The sequence below is a fragment of the Corylus avellana genome, chromosome ca1 (assembly GCF_901000735.1).
Source record: "Corylus avellana chromosome ca1, CavTom2PMs-1.0".
NCBI classification, from domain to species: Eukaryota; Viridiplantae; Streptophyta; class Magnoliopsida; order Fagales; family Betulaceae; genus Corylus; species Corylus avellana.
Window position 1 is genome coordinate 34,110,625 of NC_081541.1, and position 23,826 is coordinate 34,134,450.

General features: G+C 34.8%; 3 protein-coding genes across 4 annotated transcripts; 1 reads left to right on the forward strand and 2 right to left on the reverse strand.

Annotated features, from left to right (window-relative positions):
- Positions 1-1,537: 1,537 nt before the first annotated feature.
- On the reverse strand, positions 1,538-8,987 carry LOC132189251 (protein CHROMATIN REMODELING 35-like). Of its 2 annotated transcripts, none has more exons than XM_059603914.1 (7): positions 8,688-8,987; positions 8,482-8,553; positions 7,115-7,671; positions 5,380-5,634; positions 4,275-4,430; positions 1,957-3,686; positions 1,538-1,855 (listed from the first exon to the last, which is right to left on the reverse strand). In XM_059603914.1, the coding sequence occupies exons 2-7, from the start codon at positions 8,528-8,530 to the stop codon at positions 1,852-1,854; spliced, it is 2,751 nt and encodes a 916-aa protein (XP_059459897.1). In that variant the 5' UTR covers positions 8,531-8,553; positions 8,688-8,987; the 3' UTR covers positions 1,538-1,851. The 2 variants fall into 2 exon arrangements, with proteins under 2 accessions (XP_059459897.1, XP_059459889.1); XM_059603906.1 differs by having other exon boundaries at positions 8,639-8,987.
- A 5,028-nt stretch (positions 8,988-14,015) lies between these two features.
- Positions 14,016-21,684, forward strand: LOC132180539 (SUMO-activating enzyme subunit 2). The gene is made up of 11 exons (XM_059593413.1): positions 14,016-14,382; positions 14,513-14,602; positions 16,961-17,044; positions 17,129-17,347; positions 17,766-17,867; positions 18,486-18,932; positions 19,051-19,280; positions 20,227-20,320; positions 20,432-20,614; positions 20,709-20,806; positions 21,064-21,684. Exons 1-11 carry the CDS (start codon positions 14,350-14,352, stop codon positions 21,398-21,400), a joined length of 1,917 nt encoding a protein of 638 aa, XP_059449396.1. The 5' UTR covers positions 14,016-14,349; the 3' UTR covers positions 21,401-21,684.
- An 88-nt stretch (positions 21,685-21,772) lies between these two features.
- On the reverse strand, positions 21,773-22,955 carry LOC132180546 (uncharacterized). Its single transcript, XM_059593424.1, has 2 exons — positions 22,587-22,955; positions 21,773-22,479 (listed from the first exon to the last, which is right to left on the reverse strand). The coding sequence occupies exons 1-2, from the start codon at positions 22,844-22,846 to the stop codon at positions 22,263-22,265; spliced, it is 477 nt and encodes a 158-aa protein (XP_059449407.1). The 5' UTR covers positions 22,847-22,955; the 3' UTR covers positions 21,773-22,262.
- Positions 22,956-23,826: the final 871 nt, after the last annotated feature.

Below are 23,826 nucleotides of genomic sequence, written 5' to 3' on the forward strand. Positions count from 1 at the left end.
CCTCTCCCTTCCCTTGTGTGGACATGTCAAAAAAAAAAAAAAGTTGTTATATTACTGTCATATAATTTGATGACGTAACAGTGAAAATTAGTCATTGAATTAACACTAATATATATTAAAAAAAAAAAACATAATTTTTACTGTCATATCATCTCAGACTCTCAGTCATTTAACAATCGTATATCAGTTTAATAAATAGCATTACTCTTAAAATCTATTTAGAAGCTTCATTTGAAATTGAAGGTATTTATTTAATGTAAAAGGAAGGGTAATATTGTAAATATTGTTCTTCAATTTTAATATTAAGATAATATTACCTCATTTTATGCTAAATATACGTTCTCTATTTTATTTCTATTCCAAGCCCATACCGGCTAATAGAAGTGGAAGATGATTGCTATGACAGAAATACTGTTAAGTTGATAAAGGGATTGCATTCTAATTGTCTCCATCTTCCCCACTAATAAATTATATTGGAAAAAGTTTGAAAATATCATGGTCTGAACCCATTAATTAAGGACACAGATGACACATTAATTTAGGGTATTCTTCTCAGCACCCTTTCAAGTTTCAACCTTCCTGAAGTGATGGAATCCCCTTGTTGTAAGTTAAAATCATAATAAAAGAGCCAAAATAGAGAGTTAAGGTTTAGTGTAATAAGATTGAGGTCATAATAGGTCAATCCAATTAGACACTACTAATAAACGAGTTAAATTCGTATCAACTCACTTAAGGCGTATAATTAAATTACAAATTAATTATTAATTATGATTATGGATACCATTTATCAAATTGATATTGTCATGTATCTAATTATGGATGTGTATAATTAATATAATTTTATGTTTATAAAATATAAAACTGTATTAATCAAACATTTGTGTCAACTCAACCCATTTATATCTGGAAAAATTACAGTTTATCCCCTTAAAGTTGACATCGTTTTTCTATTTCAACACCAAAGTTTCAATTTTTGCAATCCACCCCTCAAAGTTCCAAATTTTTGCAATTTGACAAATTGTATCCAAAACTTCTCATATTGCCCATAATTTTTTATTTTTTTATAAAAAATTTTAAAAAAATTCGGGGTAGCCATAGCCACCCCTTTGGCTATCTAGCCATTTTTGCACCCCCAAATTTGTTTTGTTTTTTTTAAAAAAATAAAAAATAAAAAATAGGGGTAATATGGAATTTTTGAGATAATATTGATCGAATTTAAAAAACTTTGTGGAGGTGAATTGCAAAAATTAAAACTTTAGTAATTGAATTGAAAAACGCTATCCACTTTAAAGGGGTAAACTATAATTTTCCCTTTATATCTAAAAATATGGTGTTCGTTTCAACCTAACACAATTTATTGATTAAAATAGTTATAAGAGCAACACTATTTCCGAATGAATTCTAGAAATAATACTTCTCCTAAGCAGCATTAGCCTCGTGTTATGTCACCCGTTTAGTTAAACAGATTGTATTAGGATTAATTAAATGGGTTATGTTCGGGTCAACCCATATAACCGTATAGCCATAACTCAATAAAGAAACGAACTGACCCATGAACCCGAATTAACGAGTGGTCCTAATGGTAAGTTAAAATTCACCCAAGTAACAAGAAATTTTCACCCACCCGCCATTAAGCATTCTGATTGGATGAGGTATGCTATACAAGAAAAGTCGGGAAAAGCAGTCCAAAATGGATTTACAAAACTGTTGTTGCTTTGGAGAAAAAGCATCCTGCCGTTCCCGAACCAGGATACATAACTATGCATGAACAAATGAGATTCTCACTCAGCCGCATAGAATTGAGAATACTTCAGCCAACTCCATTGCTCAGCACTAGAATGATGCTAGGAACTACCTAAAAAAAATATACAGAATAAAAATTAGTGCAGAACAGTTAAATTTTAATATATAGATCATGACAGTTGATGATGATGAATTTGCATACCAAGTACTAACCTTCTGTACAGAACCTTTACATCTTCTCCTAACAGTGGACTTTCCAAGAAAAGATCGCCGCACTCTTTCACGTCGACAGTCTCCACTTCAAAATCTCGATAACCACAGTACTGATTCCACTCAAACCACATCTTTGAAATTAATTCCTTCTTGAAGCAAGTGTGGTGATCTACATCTTCAGGTGAATCAGCAGCTACCAATCTATATGCAAACACCCTCTTTGTTTGCCCCGGTCGAAATGCACGACCTATTGCTTGGCGAGTCACTGACGGATTAAGATGAACATCGAGAATTATTATGCGGGATGCACCAACCAAAGATATACCCTCCCCACACGCCTTGATCGAGCCAAAGAAGACTTTAGCAACAGAAGAATTGTTGAACTGATCCATGGACCATTCACGATGTTGAGAACTTGATTCACCTGAAATCACAAAGATTTCTCTTCCAGGACTCCAACCCTTCATCTTCATTGCTAATCTCTCTAGAAATTTCAAGGGCAAGAGGTACTGACTGAAAACCAGCAGCTTCTCTCCAGCTGACTCGCACAGATTAAGCATATTAAGAAAGAATTTCGCCTTCACTCCATCTTTGACATCTAATTTCTCTAACATCTCATCCACAATATGATCAGCAAGGGCATGATTCTCAGGGACAGAATTCAGTTTTGGGTGAAGATAGACAGCACTACCAACAGAACTTATCTTAAACTTCCTCGCCAACTTTTTTAATTTCTCAGCTTCATGCTTCTGTTTGGAACTAAGGTTCAGTACTACAGTGAAATCAACAAGACCAGGAAGCTCATCCAGGAAGTCCCCTTTATAATAGTGAAGGACCTTGCTGGTCATCTCACGCAAATCTTGTATGACAGCAACTTTCCTTCTAAAATCTTTGTCCTTCTGTAAAGTGTGTTCAACCAAGTCATAGAACTGCCTTTTCAGACCCGGTATATCTACTCTACTCATTATGCGCTTGACAACAGCTCGAGAGGTTTCCAACGCCAAAAACTTTGGTCGGACAAGATTCAAAATATTGAACACCTCTTTGACATGATTTTGATAAAGCGTTCCTGAAAGTACAACTTTTCTAGGTGTCTGTACTTTTGCAAGAGACTGCAACACATCAGTGTTCTCATTTCTAGGAGTGTGCCCTTCGTCCAGAACAAGAATTGAAGGAGCCTTGAGAAGTATCTCTTGACATGAAGCAGAGATGGTGCTGGATCCATCATCACAAATAATTGTAGAGAATTGTTTGTACCCTAAGAAAAGGATACTCTTATGCTCTACCCACTGTTTCAACACCTCCAGTTGCTGAGGTCGATTATCTGCTTTGACAGCATAAAAATCATACAGTGGAATATCCTCTACTTGCCATCGTTGGAACTCCTTTTTCCATGTTGTCAAGATTCCTTTAGGAAGCACCACTAGTGGTCTAGCATGTGGATACTTTCCCAGGAAACTTTGCACAAAACTGATTATCATAAATGTCTTTCCCGATCCAGGAGCATGGGCCAAGATACAGCCCCCAGGATTATCACCTACCAAGTTCCTGACAAGAAAATTGAAACCCTCCACTTGATGAGGTTTCATTTGCTTGGTGTGCCTTGGATGGGCAGAAATTTCATTTACCACCTCATCATCTTCAGAAAATTTAAATCCAGCCATCTCAGATGACTCTCTGTCTTTAGCATTCCGAGAATCAGACATGTAAGTTCGGGTACTCCTTTTGACCTGGAATGAAAAGGAAAGTAATGAAAAGAAGACAACTTGTTAATAAGGCATCAAAGTTTCCCAATATGGGTTCAAGCATATCCATTTGCTGATGACTTTAATTCCATAACCGATATGGCCAGATTTACTATCTTTTTTAATAAGTAATTGGCCCCAAGGTAAGGGGAACAAGAGATTCGAACTAATGATCTCCATTTATGAGGCGTGATCCCACGCAAATTGAGACCCCTTGAGGTTATATGCCCAGATTTATTTATTGAGCATCAATGAATGGATTAACTTACATCATAACTTGTTTTTTAATAAGAAATTCAATTTTATTAGAAAGCGCATAAAGGACAACCCTAGTATACAGTAAGTATACAAGAGAAACCCCCTATTAAAGAGAACTTCTATCATAAAAATAACAGCAACTACAATTCAAGTATTTAAACATTAAATGCCAACAAAAAAAAGGGCCCATCAGTTGGAATGCCCAATAGCCATTTTAGTTCTATGCAAATAGTGCAATTCCATGCTGACAAATTAGAAAGTTAAAGGAGTACAGTAATAAGAAAATTGAATAAATGCACCAACAGAAAACCTCACCTTATTGTACTGGAACTCAAATATGGTCTCAATCCCTCTGTCGATGACCCCACATATGCGACAAACATATCCAATATCGTCCTTTAAGACAAAAGAATGATCACAATCCTCCCCTCCTCTCACTTGTTCATCAGACGAAGGATCTTCAAGAACATCCTATGAAAGCAGAATAAGATTAAAATTAATATCATGCTCAATAATGTAAACTCATTTACATTACTATTTCACACACGCACACACGCACATATATATATATATATATATTTCACCAGTCTTTTACAAGGTTAGACAACGATGTGACCATTTTCTGATTTTTCAGTAATTTAACATACAGCTAACATTGGAAATAGATTTTCAGGATTTGGTTATGAGTAAAATTCCAGCATAATAATGAGCAGAACTTTGTAGTTAAGTGTTCATTCCAAAATTACATAATAAAACTTATAATTTTAAGAACCAGAATATAAACATATAATACGAAAAACTTGAAAACTTGCTATAAAAAGATAACTAAGAAAAGGACAGGAAATAAGGTTCAAACAAAGAAAAGAACTTAAAGTGTGTTTAAACTACCAGCAAGTAAAATACAGTTTTAGCTACAGTAATGACATTTCATCTAGCAGAAACAACTGGCAATGACTTCTCTGCAGAAAGATATTTTGCAAGATACATTGGCCAAATCATCTTCCTTAGTCTACACCAACCTGAAAATCTTGTCATTAACATTTAATCCACCACTTTTCTCCTAAATTTCCAACTGGTTTTTGTGAAACATGCTAATCGCAATTCACGATCCAAACAGAATAGCAAGTCACTAGCAAATCCATGTAAGCATCCCTAACAAGCATCAATAGTATACCCAAAATCCAACTTCATACTTAACTACCAAGTTCTACAATTCAACAATCCCAAAAACTTTATGAAATATATACCAAGCTGTTACCAAGACATTGAAGGAAAGAGTTCTGGCACAATCCACACAAAGGAGAGGATAAACAAGCTAGATCCGTCTCATTTTGGAGAAAACTAAAACCTAATGAATACAATAATAATGAAAAACCATGTCACTCTTACTGACAAATGACAATGAGTATACTTATAATACCTTTGAACATTCTAATGCCATTGTCATCTCCTTCCAAATATCTCCCAGACCATCATCTTCAGTACCATTCCGATGATCATCTTCCTCTTCTATGCCAACATAAACACCTTTTTCTTTCTTGATTTCAGGTTCACCACTTGCTTCTGCTTGTTGAGCTCCACCCTTTGCAGAGTGACCGTGTTGAGCTCCCCCCTTTGCAGAGTGACTATGTTGAGCTCCACCCTTTGCAGATTGACTATATGAAACATTTAAATCCTACAAATAATTGGAAGGATAAGATAAAAATGTTATCAGAACAATTACACAAATTCTGAAATTCTGAAAACAAAAAACATTCCGTCTTTTCATAAGAAAAGGATATATCATGTTATACTGAGGATTCTGACTATTAAATTTGCATATGCTAACAACTGGATAACACCCAATATATTGGAGATGGGATGAAATGAAATTTATGCAATCAACTAAAAAACAAATCATATCATTACTTACATAATCAAATAAACTAAGAAAAGAAACCACAAGGAAAAATACTTACCAAAAAGAAACATAAGGAGAAAGAAAAAAGGAAACAGAACTAGATCATTAACACACTCAAACACACACACACACACACACACACATACCAAATTCACGGTGTAACACTGGTTATTAAATTATTCTTGGATTGAAATGGTCTGAATATAAGCTACGATCAGGATGAAAGCCAAGAACAGATTTGCATCGACTGAACAAAGACATAAAGTCAAGATTGACTAGTAGACTTCACATAGATGAACAGGAAATAATACATTGGACTTCAGCTCATGGTTGCAAATGTATCTTTAGTCTGCTACTGGGCCTGGAGGTCATGCTTGAGCAGATATGTGCACTAATCCAACCCAAAACAAACCATGATGGATGCCGCAACATCAGAGATGACACATTGAAAAATCCCAAATGAGCGGCTCGTCGCGATAAGGAAATGCAAAGGCTAGATACATCAGCTTTGTTACATATTGTATGTATAAACTTCACCGATACAAAAACTTATTGCATCATACCATCTCATGCTAGATAATATGTGCGCATGTTAAAAAAATATTCAACAACTACAACAAGTGTAATCACTAATAAAGAGCGTAAACTGCTTTTGGGCTTAGTCACTATATTTCAACCACATAGTGAAAGAAATCGACCAGCTTACAACTATATTATAAATTAATTAGAATCGTCAATTTTTTTTATAAAGTAAATTAATTAGACTAATCAATTAATACTTGAAGAAAGCTAAAATAAATCACAATCTCATGCATTTGAGATGCTGCAACCCAATTCTAGTAAATCCACTTATTATATTGAAAAATGAAGAAGCGTGGTGAAGAAAGCATAAATTGCAAAAACATTGACTTTTTATAAACATATGTATCCATAAGTACTTATATTCTGTTTCTACTTTTTGCAAAAACATGATGAACTAGCCTAAGGCTTAGTTCTAATATCCTTGCTCCAATCAGCCTTTTCTATATTCAAAGAAATAAATATTAAATTTTTAATCATAATAGTTTCATTTGCAGAACTTCAGTAGCAACCAAATTTTCAAAGTAACAAAAATTTCTGAGAATTGGATTAAATAAAGGATCAAAATTGAATTGAGTGCTTGTAGTGTGCCATTGTGTGTCTGTGTGTGTCATTATATTCATGTCTGCATCCTTAAGCATGCGACTCCATGATTACAAATGCAGGGCAGACTTACCAAAAAGTCCTTCATGAGAAATTGTCCAGCGGGTCTTGGCAAGACAACCTCCTGAAAAGGAACAAAATGACTCTGATTTCCATTGTCTTCCTCATCCGAGTCAATAACTACAACAGGGTGTGATACTGCTAGGGCATTATCAACAACACGGTCATCCTCCAAATCAATGACATTATTATCCGACAAACGAGTAGCTTCTTTCAAAACCTCTTCACTCTGGTTCTTTTCTGCTTGCAAGAATGTATTGAAAAGCATGGGATACTTTGCAAAATATGGGTTCAGAATCTGCATGTTTTGAGCGAAGAGGTCTTCCATCTCTTTTGTAACACTTCCATATTTACCAGAGTCTAACCTTTCCAGCATGTTAGGGATAGCAAATGGATCACAGTAATCAATAACGTCCGGAGAGGTCTTTGGTTTCTTCTCTTCAATATCATTAGGCACACTTGTGGAGAAGGTTGTGCCATCAGAATCTTTTCTGTTACCAGATAACTTCACTCTTTTATGTGCCCTTTGGTAATAAAAGGCTGGTCTCGATGCAGATTGTATTGTTTGAACTATCACATGTACAAAAATAACAAATCAAAATCAGTGACTCCTAAGTTTAAATGTCAAAAATCATCTGGCTTTTTTCGGGGCAGATTATAACTTCGGAAAACTACTAGTGCCGGGGGGGAGAGGGGGGAAATTATAATGTACGAAAACCATAAGTGCTCCCTTTCAAAACAAGTTCAAAATCCAAATATTGAGTAATTCTCAAATTCAATAAATGTCATTGTAATTGAAACAAAACAATGTGGAAGACTGCAAAATATATATATATTCTTCAACAAAACTAATTCCTTAATATATTTTAATCTAAGTGTTTGTTTAGTTTAGCAGTTTCAAAATGTGCGGTTTAAAAAATAGCAATTTCAAAACGCAATTAATGAAAATGTAATTTGTTTTAGAATGCAATTAAGCGTTCGGTAAAATTGATAAACGCAAGCGAAAATGCAGTTCAGCCCTTAAAATTGTACGCGTTTAAAATGCACACCCTTGCTTAATGCATAAAAACGTAGATTTTTTGCCATTTTTTTCAAGTGCATTTAGCAATTTTGTTTAAAAACTAGCGTTTGGCCTGCAATTTCACATTGTTCTAAAAACCAAACTGTCACTATTTGACCATAATGCTTAAGCAGTCAGTATATTCAGAAAACTTTACCCCCAAAGCAATGTAAAACATAATAATTATATCTAACTCCACGCACTGTACAAGCCAAACAACTAACCTAAATAAACATTGATTAACAGGTCCAAATTTACGTAAATGCAAATAAGCAGAAGAAATTAAGCCATGCAGAGAGAGAGAGAGAGAGAGAGTATACCATTCAGAGTGGCGTGATTACTCGGCAGCACTTCAATTGCTGGCTCCATGACTCGCCAAATTCGAGAATAAGCTGAGCAAAGAGAAAGAGTGCGTTACTTAATTATTTTTGTGACCTAAACATTTAAAAAATAGAAAGTTGAGACTGAGAGAAAAACCCTAAATTTAGCAATTGAAGCTTCGATTGGAGCGAGAATTTTGGCTCACATTTGCTTCGCAGTCTGAGAGGGCTCGCTTTCCCTCTCTCTCTCTAAAACGCAGTCATAGAGGGAGAGAGAGAATAAACGACGTCGTGTCGAGACCCTGTAACTATTTCTTTGTTGGTGCTCAGAATAGAGAGTAAAGCCAAGAGAGAGAGAGAGAGAGAGAGGAAGAAAATTGTGTGTTTAACGCTCAGACGCGTTTAGAGTGTGAGTCAGCTCGTGGCGGAGGAGCTTGATTGGTGGTTTTTCTGACCGACGGGGATTGAAAAGGCGGCGCTGAAAAGTCTTTGGTGTTTATCACCGTCCTCTCCTCTCCATTCAAGGAAAATGAAAATATAGAGTAAAATATAAAGGGCCATTAATATGATGAGTATTTTGTTTTATTATATATAAGAGCATTATTATCGGTTTCATTAAATTTTACTCCCTAAAATAATTAAAAAATCATATTTTTGCAGTCTCACCATTTTAACTAACAATTTTCATTATTCTGTTTAAATATTCTTTTACAAAAATAAAGTTAACATCTTTATTTTTAATCACTTAAGTTTCAATTCGTATCATAAATGATACTTTTATTATTGATTAAAATGGAGTTAACACTTTCGTCCAAAAAAAACTTACAAAAGCCCATGTTAGCCCAATAAAGAGTTGACACGAGGAATAGTATTAAAAATAAAAAAATCAAATAATTAATAACTTAAAAACTTAAAAAATAAGAAGAAATTGATGGTTGAAACCACCTCATGGCCAACTAGGAGGTGGCCGAACCACCCCTATGGGTCGGCCACTTCCAAAAACCGAAACCACCCGCATAGACTACCACCCCCATTTGCCCAAGGGTGGTTTCGGCAACCCCCTATGGTTGGTCTGGGGTGGTCGAACCAACCCCATGGCTCTTAGGAGTGGTTCAGCCGCCCCAAAAAACCAAATCCTTATTTTTTTTTTTAGGCCTTTTGGGGTGGTCGGAGCACCCCCAAGGGCAATGGGGTGGTTCGGCCACCCCTAGACCAGTCGTAGGGAGTGGCCAAAACCACCCCCAAGGGTGGCTCCAGGCTCCAAACACTCCTTTTTTTTTTTTTTTTTTTTAATGTTTTGATTTTTTAGTTATTAATTGTTTTTTCATTTTTAATTATTTTTTAAAATGTTGAATACTACTCATTCCCACGTGTTAGCTTTTTATTGGGTTGACGTGGACTTTCGTCAGTTTTTTGGACAAAAGTTGGACGGAAATGTTAGCTCCATTTTAATTAATAATATAAGTACCATTATTGATACGAATTAAAATAAAGACGAGTAAAAATAAATGCATTAAATCAAAAGGTATTTAACCCAATTTCTTTAGTCTTTTTCTAACATTTTTCAAAGAATAAGTAGGAAGAGATAAATGTTTTATTATTTTTTATTCATTTGTTGCACAAACCGTATTCACTATCTACTCTTTTATATTCATTTATTATATTTATTTTATATTAATTGATGTGACATATTTTAAATATTATTTTTCATATAAGTTATTTAAAGAAATAAAAGAAAAGTCATTAATTATTTGGTCAACTAATAGCTCAAGGAAGTAGGTGCTTCTCGGGTTCCATTAGTCTTCTGGGTGTTTGGTTGTTCAAACTAGTGTGCTCCTATCCCGAATTAAGGAGTAATCTTAGCATTGGATTTTGAATAATATACATGACAAACATTTCTTCAAACTTAATTTATAAAAGAAAAATTATTAGTGTAAATATTTTGTCTATATATATATATATATTTTTTTTTTTAACTCTCATCTTACAAATTAACTATTAAATTTGTAACGTAAACCCTATATTAATCAATTGTGCACTCCACAAATCTAATAGTTTATGTATTAAATTTGTAAGAGAATATAAGAAAAATATGAACAAATTATTTATACTAATTATTTTTTTTATAAAACCATTATGTTTCTTTTGACCATGTGAAAAACATATGTTTTTTTTAATCTCACATGCTAATTAAAAAATTAAGTTATTCTCGCATGTTAATTAAAATCATATGATAGTTTTATATATTGAGTTTGAGAAAATTATTTTAATTCAATTTGGAGAAATTTTCTATCCAAATGTAAGACAAACCATGCTAGCACCTTACTTCAATGAGTTATGTTAGGGTTAAACGGTTTTATTCGTTTAAGTAAATGGGTCGTAATAGATTGACCGCAAGTCGATCATCTTGACCCCACCCACTAATCCAAGTTAACACACAAATGATAAAAATACCATGCATAATATATATATATATATATATATATATATATATATTGTATCACTTTGGTTTATTATGATTTTTTTTTAAAAAAATAATAATAAAAAAATAAAAGCTTTTCTTGAATTTTTGTGATTTTGGGGGCAGAAGAGGGACACTACAACTCCAATGGCCCAATGGTAAATTAGTATGGTATATTAATCAAATTGAAAGATTTAGAGAATAATGCAAATTGACCGGTAGGTAAAGGGTGTAACTGTAATTTTTCATTAAAATATTTACTTTATTCTTTATTTCATTAAAATATGCAAGCTTTTTAAGCATTTGGAGAGAGATGAGAATGGGGAGAGTTTTTGATTAAGCTTAAATAGAGAAAAATAAATAAAATAAAAGATGAAGAATCTGCACAATCTTTTATATACAAAGGATTATTGTAGCATTTTCTTTAAAACAAGGATGCGAAAGAAACAAATGTGAGGTGATTTTAAGGTGCGGTTCTTCAAAAGATAAGTAATTCACATTTCACACATTTTCAGTGGCAGAGCCAGACAATTGATATTAGGGTGCCACTAAATTTTTTTTAAAGGAACCGAGTGGTAACTTGTGTAAGTAGGAAAATTTTTTTTTTTTCTTTTTTTTATTTGAGTGCCGTGTGGAACTTGGGTAGGAAAAAAGCAAAAAAAAAAAATTCTTTTTAAAAAGCTTTGGGGGTGCCTTGCCTCAAGTGGCTCCGCCACTGCACCTTTTAAGTGTACGTTTCATGACGTGATAGTTTAAATCACTATTAAATTTTGGATAAATCGTTATTAGATGTTAGATCCAATAACAATTTTAACTACTACACCAAATAATATGCACTTAAAAATATGAGAATATGAATGTGTATAGCATTTCTCTATTCAAATTTTGAAATAAAAAATAGCGTTTGAAGAACCCGAAGTAGATGCTCCAACCTTTTTGTTTTTTCTATTTAAACTAAAAGAAAAAAAAGAAAAGAAAAGAGAATACACTATAAGGTCTTTCTAAAATTGAATCACTATATATACCTAAAGCCTAAAGGTATTGGATTTATTTAGGTGTAAAGCAGCAAAATCCTGCAAGATTAACTTTTAAGATTCAAATCCGGATGGTCAAAAAAGATTAAAAAGGGAGATTTTAGAAGATGTAACGTGTAGCCCATATGACGGACCCAAAAGAAGAAAATACCTTTTTTCTTTCATGACATTATTTCCTTTTATTTATTTATTTTTCTTTTCAAACAAAAAAAACAAAAAGCCCATTCCAAAAAACATAGATAAACATATATACCTACATTTAATTATTGTTTGATTTTTATACAATACATATAAAAATAGCTATAATGGCATTGCATTATTGCATAATAAATAACCCTCCAATTGGGTGTCCAAATTATAAGTCATTTGGGTATTCCCGTAACGGGAATTTGTCTACATATAAGGCCCACTTATCTAAACAGATGAAATTCATGACGCCCTTCTTAATGGGACGGCCTAAATTGCGTCGTAAACAAGGGAACCTGTCCGAATCACCAAGGACTAAAGTGACGTGGATTGATATCCATGGGGGGAAGGGGGTGGTTGTAATTGGTTGACTAATGAAGAGGCATTAATTGCCGCTATAATATCATAAATTGGGTAGTTAAATTAAAGATTTTTTTAAAAAAAGAGAAGAAGTTATACGTCTTCCATATTAAAATTGGTATTTAAGTCAAGGACAAACGCATATTTTATTCTTCACAAGAATATATAAAATTTCAACTGTGGTCCATAAAATTTTAGAAAATTGCAATCCATACCTCCAAATAATTGTTAAAATGACCATTGTATCCTTTAACCTTTTGTAAGTCAGATTTACAAAGCAATTTTTTTTTTTTTTTTTTGATAACTAAAGATATATTTATCAAAAGCGCATAGAGGCGCAACCTTAGTACATTGAGAGTATACAAGAGAGCGACTAATTATATTAAATGGTAATATAATTACAAAGCAATTATATTACCATTTAGTACGTGACATTTACAATTTATCCATGTGGTATAACAATATCTATATCAATAAATCTTAAAATTTGACCGTAATTAAATATAATAGAAAAAGGCCTATATTAATTAACATCTAAAAGAACTTTTTGTTAGCCACACATAAGTGACTTAAATTGTCACGTTTTATGTAATTTTTATTAAATTAGTTATTAAATAATTAAATTTGATTTTGTCTAACACGACACATGAATTATCACATCAATTTAAAAGAGATTGTAGTAAAAGCTGTAAAATTCAAAATATTTTCTTTAGTTACCATATAAAAAAAGAGTAATGTTATGAACCTGATACTTTCTGTTAGGGACAGAAATTTCTTCTATGGAATAAATATTTTTCAACCCATTTAAAATAGTGACACGTGTCTATAAATATTTAAAAGACATATTAAATTTAGTCTAAGTTAGTAAACTACTGTTAATAACATTAAAAATTTAATGTACCTTTTAAATGTTTATAGACACATGACAATATTTTAAATAGGTCAAAGAATATTTCTTTCAGACTGATTTAAAGAAAATTTTTGTCATTCTGTTAATGTTTGGCAAACCATTTCATCTCCTTAACATTATTCACGCACAATTTTTCCAAAAAAATAACATAAAAACATTCTCATTTGTTTTTTTATCACTTTTTATATTATATTATTAAAAAAAAAACTACAAAAAATACAAAAACTTTATTCCATATCAATTCATGTTGGCTATGGTTACAAAGGCAAAAGGGTTTGCCAAACACAACTTAGAGCAGTAGCAGCAATGACAACAAAAAGTACCAAAATACATCATCAGGTTCTGTCAATCAAATTATCTGAACATTTCATACATATTTATTACATTTATTTTGCACATATTTTAAGTTTTTTTTTTTTTTAAAAAAAAAGTTACTGGCATTAGAAACGACTTAAACATGGGTCAAAATTATAAATATTTGTTAAGAATTGATATAAATATAAATATTGAGGAAATAGTAATCCAATAAAGGAAAGATTTGTTATAATACGATGACGACCTGATTCGCTCGCAAAAATCACCGCAGACCACTCAGAGAGAGAGAGAGAGAGATTTGTATTTGGGTTGAAAGACGGGGGAGAGAGAGAGAGAGCCATGCTTCACTTTTTGCTCTCTTTTTTCTCTTTTTGGCGCCTCCTCTTAGCCTTTTAGCTCCTCTTTCCACGAAGCCCACCACCACCTCCACCTCCTCCACCCCCCCTTCTCTCACGTCACGCTTTCGATTCCCCACAACCCCTATTTCTCTTTCTCTCTCTCTCTCTCTCTCTCTCTCTCTCTTATGATATATAAATTAACATCACTATTTCATATTCCAATTTCGAACTCGCTCTTCTTCTTCTCTTTGTTGTTGTTCTCCAATGGCTTCTCAGCAACAGTTAACGGCGATAAAGGTAAGCCCTAGAATTTTTATTTTCGTTTCTTCTCCAAAACCCTACTTGGCTTTGGTTATTGAGCACTCTCGGTGCTCGAATTGAAGTTGTTTTTGGTGGTTTTTTTTGGGGGGGGTTTTGGGGTTTGTAGGGCGCGAAGGTGCTTATGGTGGGGGCGGGTGGTATCGGCTGCGAGCTTCTCAAGACTCTCGCGCTCTCTGGCTTTCCGGACATACACATCGTGAGTTTTTGTTTTGCTTATTGCATTCTGAGGGGTTATTACTTGGGTCTTGTGATTTGCGGGGGGTTCTAGGGTTTAATTTATCTGTTTTCGTCTCGTTTGCTTGTTGATTGAAGTTTACGTGGTTGCTTTGGGGAGGTGGGGTTTAGTGGTCGCTTAGGGTTTTATTATGGTGCTTATTGCAATTTATGAGATAAGGTTCGGAAATTCAGTTAATTACTTACGAATAAAAAAGAGAGAGATTAATTTAATTCTTTGGTGTGCGACTTTGTACCTCGTTTGCTCTTGTATGCAAGCGCAAGAAGCGAAAAAAATTCTTATGCGTATAATTTTCCCCTTTATTTGCTATATCATATATGATTTAGTTTTTTAGAGTTTTTATAAGTTTGAATTTCCCGTTTTGTTCAATTTGTGTAGCTTATTCTTTTGTACTACTTACTAGTTCGATTGGGTGTAGTAGTTATAGACCAATAAAGCCTAGTCGTGAGGTTTTGGCAGTTGAACCGACTGATTTGTGGTGCTATGCATAGCTGGAAGTCAACTGGTTAGTCTGGGTCCCGACTCCTTTGTTCAGCTTAGGATTTTGAGATCCTCTCATTTCAAGTCTCTTAACCTCTAGCTGGACATGGTGGGAATTCCTTTCTTACTGTTTTTTTTTTTTTTTGGTTCTTTTCCATAAAGTGACAAAGATAGTAGATGGGCGGTGTGGTAAGGTTGGCTGTGAATCAGTGGTGGATCTTGGAATTTGTATTAAGAGGGGCAAAAGAAGAAGAGTAGGGGCGGGAGAAGGAGGAGTAGGGGTTAAGGTTAAGAAAACTAAAAAAATACCCTTAAAAAAAATTACAAAAATTTTGGAGGGGCATGCGATCCTGCCCGTCCCCCTTTGTATCCGCCACTGCCTTTGATGATGAGATTTTGAAACTATTAATGGATCATACGATGTTGTGGGGGACATGCTTCCGTGGTGGGTTAATAGGGTGCTAGGGTTGATGAGTTGTGTAAGGAGCTGGTGCTGATGGATGCTAAAGGTGGTGCAAGGATAAATGTTCCTTCTATGGTTGTGGTTGGTCATTGTTGGACATGTTGGGGGTGGAGAAGGTTGCATAGTAATGAGATGAGAAATGAGAAATGAGAAAGTTCCAGTAATTATGAAGTCATAGTTGTAGGTGTAACAGTGAGTGAGGGAAAGTTGGTCACTGTTGTGGTTATGAGTATTGTTGGAGATGGTGGCAGCAGGGATGCATCCCTTTTTTTATTTTATTTTTGAAAAGGGTGCTTGGGGAAAAATTTGTAAAAAAAGAAAAAAAAATTAGGGATTTTTTGTTACTTTATTAGTGGTGGTCCCCTTAAAATTTTTTAGTGCAGCCCAGTCTCCCCTCGTCCCTCGATCCCTTCGTCCCTGGGTGGCAGTGATGTTGCCATTGTAAATTTGTAATGGTGGTAGTAATAGCAATCAGAAGGGCAGTGATGGTAATTGGATCTTGGCTTTGGTGGACATGGTGTCTCAAGCAAAGGGCCTGAGGAGTCACTAATGCGTTAATCATAATGAATAGCCTAATATGGTGGTGATAATGAGTTAAGTAGAGATGTTCTTTTGTCCTAGTGGTTGTATTGTTTGTGGAGGTTGTGAGGAGTGTGGTCAAAGTTGCGGGAAGTATTGGCAAGTGGCGGTCACAGGGTGATGTTCATGGCAATAGCATGTTTTGGAGTTAGAGATACTAGTTGTTGCAGTTGAGCCACTTTGGTGGTGGGTAGTAGTTGTTGTCTGGATGTGTTACTTGAGGATGTGTGTCCAATGGTTTTGGTGGTTCCATTCCTCTTGATGATTAATAATGTGGTAACCTATTTTTTGGTTGAGCTGATTTCATTTTGTCAACCTAGGCTGGGATGTATTGGGTGGATTTCAAGGTTTTGTGTGTTGAATCTAATGTCAACCTTGGTATGTGATTGTCTTACCTGATCATATGGGCATTATAGTATACTTGCAGTTAATGTGGTCTATGTGGGTGGTATTGCTACCTTTTGCTACATTAACTATCGATTTGAGTTAGCAGTTCCCAGATGCCATATATATGCCTGTTTGTATCAATATGCGTGTATGTATTTTGCCAATTACATGTGAGATTTGTTATATTGTTAACCACTTTCTTGCTGGATAATTTATTAATTTAATCATTCTTGTTGGATTAAGTAGTGAGCTATTTTCTGTCTGCAGTTTCTGAGGTCGTGGTGCTTATCTATGTTGCCTATAATTTTTGTTTTTTTTGAAGTTTCTGTAGTTTTAAGCTGGAGATATGGTGGTACGCACTGTTGTTTTGGTAACAATTTTCACATGCATTTATTAATGTTAATTTGCAGATTGACATGGATACCATAGAAGTGAGTAACCTCAACAGACAATTTTTATTCCGACAATCACATGTTGGGCAGTCCAAGGCCAAAGTAAGTACATTTCCAACCTAGTGCATTTTTTTCCGTGCGAAGGTACCTCCTTTTGTATGATCTTCTCATAGAATTTTGAACCAGGTTGCCCGGGATGCTGTTTTAAAATTTAAGCCTCACATAAACATTACGCCCTACCATGCAAATGTCAAGGATCCTGAATTTAATGTTGACTTCTTCAAGCAATTTAATGTTGTTCTGAACGGACTTGACAACTTAGATGCAAGACGACACGTGAATCGCCTATGCTTGGCAGCTGAAGTTCCTTTAGTTGAAAGTGGGACAACTGGTTTCCTTGGGCAGGTGATTTACTGTCTTATACTTGTTTGTGAGAAGTTATTAATATTACAACACTAAAACAGATCTGTAATATGGACTTGATTCAGTTATTATAATTTTTTTTTCCTGTATGATGTTTTTCTCTTTCAATGATCATTGTATTTTGTGTATGTCTGTGCACACGCATACACAAAGTAGGTTTCTTAGATCACACAATCCACACAAATCGTATTTCTTGTTTATTCTGCCAAAGATGTTTCAATCTGGAAAGGTTACACTTTATCCATATGTATATATGTATGGCATCTGTTATTTTATGATGGTTCTCTTTATAACAATTGTATGATATTTATTCCATGAAATCCATTTAAAGAGTAATGAATTGCTGCTGTTTTATTGCTTGTGGTTGATTTTTCCTTCTTTTACTAATTTGTGGAAGCAGGTAACCGTACATGTGAAGGGAAGAACTGAGTGCTATGAGTGTCAGCCAAAACCTGCTCCTAAAACGTATCCTGTCTGTACTATTACTAGTACTCCGTCAAAGGTATCTCACACGTTTATTGGTTCATTATTGTTTGGTTTTTGAGTAACTGCTGCTGTATTTATTGGCAGATAGGAGCCTTTATTTGGAAGTAGTTAGCTGTGAAGAACTTATTCCTTTTCACCAAGCCATGCCTTCATTTGTAGTTGAGTGCTTGTAGAAGCTGTACTTACTGCTGGCATTTGATTATTTTATGAGTATTTAAGTGAGAATTTCAATAATGCAAAACTAGAAGATATGAAGAGGATATTGAAGCAACACAAGGCTGCAATGAAGAGGCATCCTGTGGAACAAGAACACTATTGTGAAAGGAATACTCTTTAAGAATAAAATTTTACTTCCTTTTACAAAGGACACAGAAGCTTAAACTTGCAGCTCCTAAGTTAACGTGAATGCCAGATCTTAATAGATACTTGTCTGCAAATGCAGTTTGTATTCTGATTGAACGGTTCAAAATGAAGAATGTCATATGGTTTCTACTAGCTTATAGGACTTACATTATTAATTAGGTGAATGATCATATGTCACAAGGGTTAAGTGATTCATTCTTTGATCATTTTCCAGGTAAAAACTCCTGCTCCATAAGTCCTAGGCTTTGACATGTTTGTTTAATTTTTGCAGTTTGTTCACTGTATTGTATGGGCAAAGGACCTACTTTTCGCAAAGTTATTTGGAGACAAGAATCAGGAGAATGATTTAAATGTGCGTTCAACTGATGCTGCTAGCTCATCAGAACAAACAGAAGATGTATTTGAACGTAGAAGAGATGAAGACATTGAACAGTATGGAAGGAGAATATATGATCATGTGTTTGGTTACAACATTGAAGCAGCTTTATCTAATGAAGGGACATGGAAAAACAGTAACAGACCAAAACCTATATATAGTAGGGATGTCCTGCCAGAAGGACTGGCTCAACAGAATGGAATTTGTGCTGCAGATGATCCGTTGCTCGTATCTGCCATGGCATCTCTGGGCATGAAGAATCCGCAGGATATATGGAGCCTTATGGAAAATAGCAAAATCTTTCTGGAGTCCTTGAAACTATTTTTCATGAAAAGGGAGAAGGTTGGCTTGTACTATTGCTGTATTTGGATGAAGCTCTCGCCCACTTGATTTATTTTTCCCATGTCAACACCCAAGTTAAAAGTTTCATTTATTTTTATTCTTCTTTGTGGGTAAGCAGGAGATTGGAAACCTGACTTTTGACAAAGATGATCAGTTAGCTGTGGAATTTGTTACTGCTGCTGCAAATATAAGGGCTTCTTCTTTTGGAATCCCTTTGCATAGCCTTTTTGAAGCTAAAGGTATTGCTGGTAATATTGTTCATGCTGTTGCAACAACAAATGCTATTATTGCTGGGTTGATTGTGATAGAGGCTATCAAGGTGCTGCAAAATGATACAAACAATTATAGGTGTGCGCATTTTTTGTTCCTTTCTATTTGATGTGTTTTCCTTTTGAAGTATGTTTTACCTTTGATTTTCTAGATTTATGTATTCTCCATAGCGTTGTGATAGTGAAAGCAGTGGTCATCCAGTTTTTGGTTGTTTCGATTCCTGCTTAATGAGTTGCAGTTATTTGCATAGGGTGACTTCTTTACCTTATTCATTAACGAACATTTAGGAGCTGAATTCATTGTAATCTATATTTGCTTAACAAAAAAATGCTTTAACTTTTGAACAACCCCCAACTAATAAAAGGAAAAAGAAGATGCTGAATTTATCCACAAACTTTTTTTTATAATTGCATTACATTACTTATCAAAAAAAAAAAAAATTGTTTTGGATAAATTCATGGTCATCCACTTGAATAATTTAGGTTGGCTTGCTTGCGGTGATCCCGGTCCGTCTCATTCTTCCTCGGATTTGGGTAGTGTTCCTACGTTCTCTCCTGTGGAGTGGTCTTTGCTTTGCTCTGAGGTGGGGTTTGGCACCAAGGGGCAAGAGGAAAATACTGGCCTTTCTTGTATACTGCGTGTGTACCCAGGGGTGCCTTACACTGTTTTTAATATAATTCACATTACTATCAAAAAAAAAAATTAGGTTGGTTTGCCCTTAGAGCTAAAGGGCAAGGCCCTGATTCTCTCTGTTCAAGTGAGTGGAATAGTGTCAGTCCAAGATAAAGTAAATGCTATTGTTAAGAATTTGTGAGATTAACAATTAACAACTTATGAAGGACAACAATCAATCTTTTGCATGGAAATTTTTATCTCCTCTTTGCCATGTTAAAAGTTGGTGAGACACCATTTCTGGATGTTAATGTTATAGCATGAACCAAGTATTTTTTTTTTTTTTTCCTCTTCTTTTTCAAATCTATATTTGTAGCTTGTTTGCTATAATTTGATTGGGATGTTTATAAAGGATGACATATTGTCTGGAGCATCCAACGAGGAAGATGCTTCTGATGCCAGTGGAACCATTTGAACCTAACAAATCTTGCTATGTTTGTTCTGAGGTATGTTAAATCTTTTCTTGTTTTTCTTTACCCCCTCTAACTTTAGTATTTATTTTTGTTGACATTTTAGTCATAATTGCAATATGCTCACATGTGATGCAACTGAAATAGACTCCACTAACGCTCGAGATCAATACAAACCGTGCAAAGTTGCGGGACTTTGTTGAAAAGATTGTTAAGGCCAAGCTTGGGATGTACTTTCCACTTATTATGCATGGGGCAGCACTTCTTTATGAAGTTGGTGATGATCTTGATGAGGACATGGTAGCAAACTATGCAGCAAACCTTGAGAAGGTATATTCTTTCTTTGTGTTTAATAATCACTTGTCATTCTGTTCTGAATGTGTCTTTTTCCTCTTTTTACTTTCCATTTTAATTTAAATCTCAGGTGCTATCTGAGCTTCCTTCGCCGATTACTAGTGGGACTATGGTCACAGTTGAGGATCTAAAACAGGAACTTACTTGCAATTTTAATATCAAGCACAGGTTTTTCTTTGCCCTATATATATGCTTTGAGTATAAGCTTCCTATCCACTTATCCAAACAAAAACAAAAAAAGAAGAAAGAAAGGAAAGAACGAAAGCATAAGTTTCCTATATAATGTGTATGGATTGTTTAATCAACCTCTTGCTTTTAAATTTTAATAGTAAATTGGAAAAAAAATTTGCCTGCCTTCTGGGTAAATTTTGGTCTGACTATGATGAGCTACCTACTAAATTCTGTGTACATTTCTTTTCTGACAGAGACGAATTTGATGAAGAAAAGGAACCTGATGGAATGCTTCTCTCTGGATGGACTCAAGCTTCTTCAGTGGAGAAGGATGATAACAAGTCCATTGGCAACGGTGGTAGGACATCAAATGCTTCTCAAACAGTGCCAGTGGAGGCTGAAAAGAATGATGAGACGGATAATGTTCCTTCTGGTAAGAAAAGGAAGGAGCCCGAGGTTCCTGAGGGTGCTGCTCAAGATTGTGTTTCTGATAAAAGGAAAAACAAGAAATTGGAAATGGTTGATGACGATGACGACTTTCTCATGCTGGAAGGGGATCCGGGCATCTACAAGAAAAAAAAGTTGCAATAGTCCTTTGCTAGGACTTAATTATGGAGGGTGGATCATCCTAATTTTGTACCATTTTAGGGAGGTATGGTGATTCTTTTGGTTTTCATAATGGTTGTTTTAGGTCTCAATATTTAGTCTTCTTAGGCCCTTGTAAGGTTTAAAGTGTAGCAACAATGTGTATTCTTCGTAGCGAAATTAACAGAGGTTAGTTGGCCTGTAGCATTGATGGAGATTGACCTGAAATGAACTTGGTGATTGACTTAATGGCGATAATATTGCAACTCTCTCTTGAGCTATTTGAAACACCCTTCAATCTTCATTTCTTGAGTTATATTGTCTTCTTAAACACCCTTGGATCAAAATACAAGTTCGGAGGGTCAAGAAGCACTGTACATAACTTGCCATATTTATATTCTCAAAAGGCATTTGGTCTAGCAACGGGAGAAGATGGTGATCATCCATGGTATGATAGCTCAAACTTGCAGTGGTTATTGCTCTTGCTGTGTTTAATATTTAAGGTATGCTTGGAAAGAATAGCTGTTGGAAGGCATAATTTTGAGGGTCCGGATCTTTAATATAAGGTTTTTTATTTTCTTCAAATTTCTAGCAATCTGAACAGCAAAATTGTTATGAATCTCTCAAAATGGAGCACCAATGCAATTAGTTCTGTTAGAATTATTGCAAAAGACATTGTCTATGCAAGGGCAGAGTGTGAAAATGCAAAGATCATTGCAATAATGACATCTTTCATAATAAATTATGTTATAAAATGAAATCCTTACTGTGTTATTGAATCTGAACTTTCTATACACAATGTGGAGAAAAAAGTGTGATTGATGAACAAGATTATGTGAAGATATATGGCTTCATTTGTGCATGATGCTTACACCCCAACACGAGGTGTAGTACATTGTGTGCTACTGGATACTCTTCTACATGTATATGGGGAAATGTGGATGCACTTCTTCCTATCCGAATATTTCTTCCTTTTCTTAGCATCTGGGTGTTCCTGTTTCTTCAAATCCTCTAGGCAACGAACGTCTGCCATGCTCGTAAATGTTCTGGATTTTCCCGAGTAATACCTCGACAGTCCTCTCCTGCTGAAAAACAAAACAAAACAACACAAAAGAAAGAAACCAATTATTTTGAGACATAGGAAAAACAAAAAACAAAAAAAACCCACAATTAATAATCTCTGTCTGCTTACTTCTGTGGAAGATTTGTTACAAGTGCATCCATGTCAAAAGTTCTTGTGTTCTCAGTATCTTTCTCCATATTGGGTGTGTGAAGAGAGAGAAGAGAAGAGAAGAGAAGAGAAGGAAGAGAGATGATGATGATGATGTTGAAGAAGAAGGTGGTGGTTGGGAAGGGTTTTATACATAGGAGAAAGAGAAAACAGTTAGTGGGTGGGGTTCTTCGATAAACAGGACAGAAGGGGTTGTTTGGAGGGCAGTGAAACAACTGCATCCACAGGTTTTTGGTTTGGTTTAGGGTTTGAGATAAGACACGACCACATCCTTATCTACACTCCCTCTGCTTCATTCAACTGACCACCTTTTCCCGAGGCATCTCGCTTTGTTCCTGCCCCCCATCCATCTATCAATGCCTCGCATCTTTCAACTTTCAGTCGTGGTGGAGAATTGAAGATGATTTACACCATTCGCTTTCATTAATCAAACACTTGCATGGTGCACCCATTTGGACCTTATTCCCACGCCTATGGTCCCTTAGATTACCCTAATTTTCACCCTAATTTCGGCAATAAACTTTGCCTATTATTATGCTGCTCAAAATACATCATTGATTCACCTACTAAATACGTATTAAGTTCGCAACTTGTGTAAAAAAATTTCAGTCCTAAATGGAACATGTCGAATTCGGGTTGAGCCGAAATATTGATATAAATTTATATAAGTCAATCATAACCTAACCCATTTAGTTAAACCAGTTAGACTTCTCAATCATAATTTGCTAATTTTATGTCGAGTTCATGAGTTGTATCAAAGATTGTCAATTTTAAGACTATCCAATCCATTGTACTGTGCAATTGACAATCTCATTGTACGAGATCCGGATCCATTTATCATTTCTATGTGCAAAAACTATGTTTTAAATTCGCCCAAAGTTAATGGTAATGTTCGTTGATATAGACAATCTGCACTTGTTTTATCACTGTCCATAATCAGAATACTTAATTTGGTCATTGGAAGTCATTGTTGAGTTGGTAGTAACTAGAGACTAATCAAATCAAATGGTACAAAGAATTTTCCCTTTTAAGAATTTTCTATTTGCTTCCATGTGATGTGACATACATGTATGGCTAAATCTAGAGGTTTGGGCTGTTTGAGTGGGTGGGAACTTCAACTTAGAGTTTTATAGTCGGTCTGTTTTTGCAGTTTCAAAACGTGTGATTTAAAAACATAATTTTTAAAAATATAATTAAGCAT

Excerpts from the sequence above, each read along its gene's own strand:
- LOC132189251 (XM_059603914.1), bottom strand. The coding sequence starts at position 8,530 with ATGGAGCCAGCAATTGAAGTGCTGCCGAGTAATCACGCCACTCTGAAT. Across the intron at positions 7,672-8,481 it reads TAATCACGCCACTCTGAATG|TTCAAACAATACAATCTGCA; the intron begins GTATACTCTCTC and ends TACATGTGATAG. Across the intron at positions 5,635-7,114 it reads TTCTCATGAAGGACTTTTTG|GATTTAAATGTTTCATATAG; the intron begins GTAAGTCTGCCC and ends AATTATTTGTAG.
- LOC132180539 (XM_059593413.1), top strand. The coding sequence starts at position 14,350 with ATGGCTTCTCAGCAACAGTTAACGGCGATAAAG. Across the intron at positions 20,321-20,431 it reads CTTGCTATGTTTGTTCTGAG|ACTCCACTAACGCTCGAGAT; the intron begins GTATGTTAAATC and ends CAACTGAAATAG. Across the intron at positions 20,615-20,708 it reads ATGCAGCAAACCTTGAGAAG|GTGCTATCTGAGCTTCCTTC; the intron begins GTATATTCTTTC and ends TTTAAATCTCAG.
- LOC132180546 (XM_059593424.1), bottom strand. The coding sequence starts at position 22,846 with ATGCAGTTGTTTCACTGCCCTCCAAACAACCCCTTCTGTCCTGTTTAT. Across the intron at positions 22,480-22,586 it reads GTAACAAATCTTCCACAGAA|CAGGAGAGGACTGTCGAGGT; the intron begins GTAAGCAGACAG and ends TTTGTTTTTCAG.